Here is a 7,285-nt window from a genome sequence, read left to right as displayed (position 1 = left end):
ACGTGTTAGTAATGTCACAAATGTCCCAATAAGCTGCGACAGTGAGCCAGCATGCACAATGAAACAGAAGCCACTAAATGGAATTCAGCCATCATTACATTTTTTATTTACACCTGTACTTTTCGTACTGCGACGTGTCGAAACGTCCTCTGTGAAAAAGTCTTATTATGCAGAATTTTAGAGTTTCTATAGGGGTAGCATGTCGACCACTATTAACACTAAATGTGTTGTGTAAGGTTTACATGAAATTAGAGTAAATGAGCAACATTAAGGTCCCCCAGACGGAAACAAAAATTGTACTTGCTCAAGGTGTGGCATCTTAACATTGTGTCAGACTTGATTGGCCAAAAAACATGAGAAATCCGGTCTACAGATTACTCTCCAGCCAATAAACCAGTCTCTCTTGATGGTTGCACAGTTGTTTTCACTACGAGAAACAACCAGAATGTGTAAGTGAGCATGACTAACATCAAGTAGAGATAAACAAATACAAAATAGATGTCCTAAGTCATTAATGGACATCTAGTACCTGAGAACATATACTGTACTAGTCGCTGTTATGCAGAGGCTACTCTTTGTCTGTGTACTGAAATGTACAATATATAACAGAAATATAAAACCATAAGTAAGCTAGAGATACCAGATAGTATGATTTGTAGTTTCTGGCGGATATATTGTATTGATATTTGCCATGACATGAATTACCAGTTAAATGAGAGCCAACTCACGTTTAAAATGCGTGTACATGGGAGTGTTATTATATTTGTTGTTTATGTGTTTAAATGTGTTGTTAAAAAACAACAATAAAAACAATGTCTGTTCAAATACCTTTTTTTATGTTCTCTTCATATTTAATGTGCCATCATCTGTCTGTCACAGAGGAATAAAGCTTAATAAATAAGAGGAAATCTCTTGATCCCAATCTAAATATTGTGAAAGGTGAGGAAGCACTTTTTGACATTTTTTTTCCAGACATGCCTTTATTTGTGTGATGGCATTCACCTCATCTGGCATTTCTGTTGTTTGTCATTTAAGAGGAAAAAAATAAAAATGATTTCCCAGTTTGCAAATGTTAGCTGTCTATATTACTATTCAACTCCACACCATAGTTTCCTACCTAGAAGATATCTGCAGACACGTTGCACAGATGTATGTGAAACATGACAAGATGGACAGTTAAGGCTTTCAGAAAATGTGTACAATGCCGTGGTTGTAATTCAGATAGCATGCCCTCCCTGTATCAGTTGCACAGCGCTGTGACAATTCCAGAGGTTGTGGAGTTCAAACACAAAGAGAGGAAAAGGTAGGAGACTTATGGTCGTCACTTTGGATAGTTTTACCATTGATGAGGCAGACATTCAGACACATATCCCCAAGAAAGCCTTATAAATCTGTGAGCATGTCCAACATTTATAGATGAGGGTGCCCAGTCACATAACCACCTGTCAAAACTTGTCTTCCTCTTTCTTTTGATCTTCCTCATTTATCTCCCTCTACTGCTCCATTCTCTGCATTGTTCTGCTTTCTATTTCTCAAAAACTTTCTTTAGTTTGAGATTCTTTGGAAGGTGTCGGGGGGGTCTAAGCTGTATAATCTGTGATTGATAGCACACAGGCAGAGGAGACCAACATAAGAGGGAGAGCACCAATTTATTTTCCATTTTAAATAAAGATGGAAAAGCAGGGTAATGCCAAGGGTATTCATTTGATCTGAATGGAACTTCAATAAAACAAATTCCTTCGACAGCTATTTCAGTTCTTCACCGAGAGGCATTCCCCAAACAACCTTTTGTCTTCTGTCCTGACAGCCAACTACTGTCATGTTAGCCCTCCTCGTCGGCTCCCTATTAAATCAATATATAATATTACCAAGGACGAAATTCGGTAAGCCTGACCACATGAACCAGATACTTCTCCGTGGCTGATGACAGATTCAGCCATTTGGTTCCTGTGTCTTCTATACAAGGGTATTTAATTCCAACTATCCCTTCACATTGATATCAGGAGCAGAATCACTGTAGCTGCCAAGTATGACAGATGTAGAGAGAATTTGTCTTGATGTTACTGCAGATGCTGTGTCTATGAATCTATCTATGAATTACAGTCGGTATCATTTTACACTGAAGTGCACTGAGCATTATGTGCTGTTTCTCTCTTTTGATCAAGTCCACAAAATAAACAAGAAAAAACAACCTCAGAATTGAACCTGAATAAAAATACAGAATCCTTTGCAGATAGAAAAGCAATATCTTCATAAAGTTAGACTCATGGACACAAACACAGAAGCTTTTGCGTGACATAAGACTGCCATCTAGTGGCCATTTGCTACAAAGTCAAGCAGGGGAAACTAATTGTTAATATCTTTTAAGAAAAAGAGCATAACATTTTCCCAAACACATTGCAGAGTTGTTTACAAAATATCATTACAATGACGCTGAATTCCAATCCTTCATCCTATAAGGTAGCCACTTTAGGTTAAGCCTCCTCTTGCCACAGACTGATTATAGTACGGATGCTAAAAAAAAGAAGAAAAATTATTAGGAGAAGTCATAGAGTTCCTACCAGACCTAAAGGCCTAATATATAATATAAACAATAGAAGTGATTACACAATGAATCGATTACTTCCAGCTTCTCCACTGTGAATATTTGCTGGACTCCTACAATTGTAAAGTGTTTATCTTTTGGTTTTGGACTGTTGGACCGTCATTTGAGGACGTCAAGTTGGACTCTGGCAAACTGTGGTGGAGATTTTTCACAGTTCTTTATTTAGTTTATAGATAATGATTAATCAAGTAATCAAGAAAATAATCTGTAGATTAATCGATGATGAAAATAATAGTTGGTTGCAGCCCTAATAGACAGAGACAATATGCAATACAGAATAATATGCACAGTACATATATATATCACACATATATTCCTGAAATATAAGCAGTTTCTATATCAGATACTCCAAGATGTGTGGGAATATTGTTCAAATATAAAAAGGAACAAGGTTATTATGCAAAGGCCACTGCAGCAGTTTGACAAACCTGGGTCAGTATATTAAGGAAAATGTTGTACACAAGATTGGTACAGGAGTTCTACAGGAGGTCATTATTATGGTATTAGAAATCTCTTGGTGCTTGTTTTTATAATCAAACAGGTCGTTTTGGTTTATATAATTGCAATAATGTCACTCTGTGAACAATTCTTTGTCTACTCAATGTCAGCAATAAAAGACACACACCCACATAAAAAAGCAGCCACAAATAAATCAGGTCTTACCTTTTCCCACCTTTCAAAAGGTCAAAGGCCACATTGACTTGATCCAGCTGGAGGTTGTGGGTGATAAACTCATCCAGCTTCAGCTTGTTGTACATGTAGTCGTCCACCAGTTTAGGCACATCGTGCGCACTCTTCCAACCTTTAGAAGAGGATAACGAGTCTTATGAACCAGAACATAGCGGACATTAATGAGCCCCTTAGAAAGGCACTGTTATTTTCAACCATATGTGAGCATGTACTTACATACTGTCCACTACTTACAAGTGTGATCTTACAAATATTATGACCAAGGCCTCTTGCCTAAAATGTAACATGTTATGTGACTGCATTGCATTCTGGTCTCGCTAGCTTAAAGCTACTATTAGCGAAAACAAATCATTACTTGAAGCCATAATCAAATCATGTTTACCAGTAGTGTTTTAATAAGCATTTTATCAAAGTCTAACATCAAATTGGACCCAGAAGTGCAACAGCTCTTTTATATTTTACCTTTACAATGATACACTGAACTTTAAGTTTCACTTCTCACTGAATTTCTCTATCATAATAATTAACGTTCAATTATTACAGAAGCATATTTGCGTGAGCTAATAGGCCTGGTAACTTGTTTTAAGTTCACCTCCAAAATAAGTCCCCTTCAAGGTGCGTCCCATCAGGATCTTTTCAACCACGACGTTCATTGCTTCCGTCTCTGTCCAGCCAACAATGACACAGACGCCCCAGGCTTCTCTTGTAGACTCAAGCGCAGCGCTCTAGGACAACAAATTTGCAGAAACTGCGGCAATTGCACAAAACTGTTTAATTGTGCCATATTTTGTTTTTGCAGAAACTTCTAATCAAATCTGTGTGCACAAACTGCATTATACTGTAGACCCACTCTGTAGCCTACCAACCTGATTTACAGAAAGAAATAAAGGTAAAGGGATTGTACTGTATTGCACATAGAGAGGTGTGGGTATTGAACTTGTAAAATTGTAAATCTGTAACTGTGTAAATTACAGTTGTTTTTTTAGTTTTAGAAGCTTTTTTTTAGTAGTCTTTATTGTTTTTATTTATTATATCTTGATTTTCTACTTATGTCTCAATTGCACTATCCTGTATGCTGCTGGAACAAAGCAAATTGCCCCGCTGAGGGATTAATAAAGGATATCTTATCTTATCTTAGGGACATTGTATAGACAATGATTCCTACTGTACCTAGAGGTACTCAAATGTCTAAAATTTTGAGAGGAGATTGAGACACCCACCATGACAGCTGGACTTCCAACACACTCCACAGCGTAGTCCACCCCTCCGCCTGTCATCTCCACCAGAACTTCCTGGATGGGCTTGTTATGATCTTTGGGGTTGACACATTCAGAGGCTCCAAACAGTTCGGCTTTCTCAAACTTGTCAGGGTTAACGTCAACCCCGATGATCCTTTTCGCCCCAGCAGCCTTGCAGCCCATGACGGCGGCCAGTCCGACGGCTCCAAGCCCAAACACGGCACACGAGGAATCTTTTTCAACCTGGATTCAAACAGTTTGGGAGCCAGTCAACCAAAACCTGTTTAATAGACATCTGACAAGATCACTTTTATATAGTTTATTTGTACTTTGTTCTTCTAAACATATCTGTTATTCAAATATTATTTGTTTCTTTTCTATCTAACTTGTAAAGAATTGATTCTTATCAGGCACACAAGAATGCTTTGTCATTGTTTTAGTTTTATTCACAGTTTCACTTTGTTTTCAGTTAGGAGTTTACCCTTACATTGCATTCCTAAGTTTGCTTAATATTCAAGACAAGTTGGATGATTTTATGCTGTGCTTAAGGGGGATGCTCTACACATCTTTATCTTTTCTACAGACCTTTAGTCTTCTCCGCAAAACCTTTTTGATTTGGTTTTGTATTCACCTTGCATTATTTATCTTATCTCATATGCAAAAACAATTGAAAAAAAAACTGAAGGGGTGGAATATGGGGAAGTTTTAACCCATTAAGTACACTTATGTGGCGCTCATGTTGTCTACTGACATCTAGTGGGAGAAATAAATAACTACAGTCCTGCCATATACTGTTAACGTCACTAGGCAGCAACAGCAGCTGGAAGTAATCGATGTTTTCTAACTAACTAAGTTTTCCTTCAGATAGTAAATCCATTTTGTTATAATAAGCTCAACTTTATAAATGGTCATGTTTGTAAATAAATCTTCATAAATGTGTTGCATCTACATCCATCTTGTTCTAAGGACAACCACAACCACTGGTCCACATCAGAGCTGATGAGAATTCAAGTTATTTGAATGCAAGTGTCTGGCAGATCCTCATCGTCTTACCTTGCCTGTATTAATAGCAGCACCATAACCAGTGGAGACACCACAGCCTAGCAGACATACTTTGTCCAACGGTGCGTCACTTCTTATCTTTGCAAGAGAGGTATCGGGAACGACACTGTACTGGGAGAAAGAACTGACGCCAAGAAACTGGTATACCTGCTGCCCCTTGCAAGATATCCTGCTTGTGCCATCAGCCAATACACCCATTTGAGTATTTGCCCTAAAGGCAACAAAAAAAGAAACAGTGAGTAGTTAAACACCATGAAAGCAATAGTGTAAAGTTGAGTGTGTGTATGTGTTTGTGTGTGTAAACATATGGTAATCACCAGTTTCTCCTGCACAGATTTGTTTTAGGACTCTGACATCGTTCACATTCCTCACACTGTGGCAGAAAAAGAGGAATAACTTTATCACCTGTGAAAACAGCAAAAAGCAGACAATCAGTCAGAGATATATATATATATATAAAAATGGATAGAAAAAAAGCAAAAAAGAAGGAATGAATCTTGTTTGTTTTGAGCTGTGCAATTTACCCGGCGAGAATTTGGTGACTTCTGGACCAATACTCTCCACTACTCCTGCTGCTTCATGGCCCAGAACTAGCGGGAATGGCCTAAACTTCATCCCTTTTTCAGTCTCATACAGGTATTCCCAGTCTGTGTGGCACACACCTGTGGCAACAATCTGTACAAATAGGTAGGATGCTGATTCACTGGATCATACGGATGTTGTCGGTGTGCAATATTCACATCAACAGGAAACAAACTGAGACAAAGGAAGTGAAATGTGTTCAAATGTTTTCTGACAGAATGTATTGGCTGTATGATCAAAGTAAAATCTGAAAGTAACGTCCCCTTGATTAATAAAAGTATTGTCAATAAAGGATTATCTTATCTTATCCTTAGTCTTGGTTAATTTGTTAATGTGTCACTGAGAGAAATTTAACATTATGCCATTGTTCTTATTTGTTAATTTAAGTCTGATATAACTTAACACCATCAAGTCCAAAAAACTGAAAAATCTATTCAATTCAACTTGATTTATATAGTATCAAATCATAACAGAAGTTTTCTCAGAGCACTTTTCATATAGAGCATACTCATACTCTTTATAATATTCTTCAGAATCAGCTGTTAACACTGGAAAGCTTGCTGTGTCCGAATCTACAACCAAAGTTGGATATGATACACTCATATTTTCTTGCATTACAGACAAAGTTTGGATAAGCAGCTGACCTTGATGCGGACTTCATGGGCCTTCGGAGGAGCCACCTCCACATCCTCAATGGACAGAGGCTTCCCAGGCTCCCATGCAACAGCTGCCTTGCACTTGATCACCTGACAGAGAAAGTGAGTCTCACAGCGTTTTTAGGCCAATCTCAAATGAGAAGAAACTTGACAGTCTGATCCCCTTGTATTCATATAAATAGTATAAAATTGGGCTAAAATGGGGCTACACTGGGCGTTGAACGTCATACTCAACCAGTTGTCAGAACAGACAGACTTATACTATTTATAAAACGAACAATGAATATATCGTAGATTAGGTTTTCTTACCTGGCCTGTTGTTGACATCGTTGAGTGGTGTTTGCTAATTAAATGTCCTGCATTGGAACAAAGTAATCATATTATCGGAATATTTACACATGCGTGCATCATCAAGTCACAGAGAATTAACTTTTACCAATTTATATAAACAA

At 37.7% G+C, this 7,285-nt stretch overlaps 1 protein-coding gene across 1 annotated transcript; it reads right to left on the bottom strand.

The window, feature by feature from the left end:
- Positions 1–2,474: 2,474 nt before the first annotated feature.
- LOC139290973 (alcohol dehydrogenase class-3-like) lies at positions 2,475–7,160 on the bottom strand. The gene is made up of 9 exons (XM_070912820.1): positions 7,143–7,160; positions 6,822–6,923; positions 6,120–6,270; positions 5,913–6,000; positions 5,587–5,806; positions 4,516–4,776; positions 3,888–4,020; positions 3,269–3,407; positions 2,475–2,514 (listed from the first exon to the last, which is right to left on the bottom strand). Exons 1-9 carry the CDS (start codon positions 7,158–7,160, stop codon positions 2,475–2,477), a joined length of 1,152 nt encoding a protein of 383 aa, XP_070768921.1.
- Positions 7,161–7,285: the final 125 nt, after the last annotated feature.

This window comes from Enoplosus armatus, chromosome 10 (genome assembly GCF_043641665.1).
Source record: "Enoplosus armatus isolate fEnoArm2 chromosome 10, fEnoArm2.hap1, whole genome shotgun sequence".
Classification (NCBI taxonomy): domain Eukaryota; kingdom Metazoa; phylum Chordata; class Actinopteri; order Centrarchiformes; family Enoplosidae; genus Enoplosus; species Enoplosus armatus.
The sequence above is the reverse complement of the archived record's forward strand: the minus strand, read 5'-3'. Positions and strand labels throughout refer to the sequence as shown.

Bases quoted from the DNA above. Each gene is read 5' to 3' on its own strand.
- LOC139290973 (XM_070912820.1), bottom strand. The intron at 4,777-5,586 runs GTAAGACGATGA...GTTTGAATCCAG, and splicing joins CTGCTATTAATACAGGCAAG to GTTGAAAAAGATTCCTCGTG. The intron at 4,021-4,515 runs GTGGGTGTCTCA...TTGTTGTCCTAG, and splicing joins TTGGAAGTCCAGCTGTCATG to AGCGCTGCGCTTGAGTCTAC.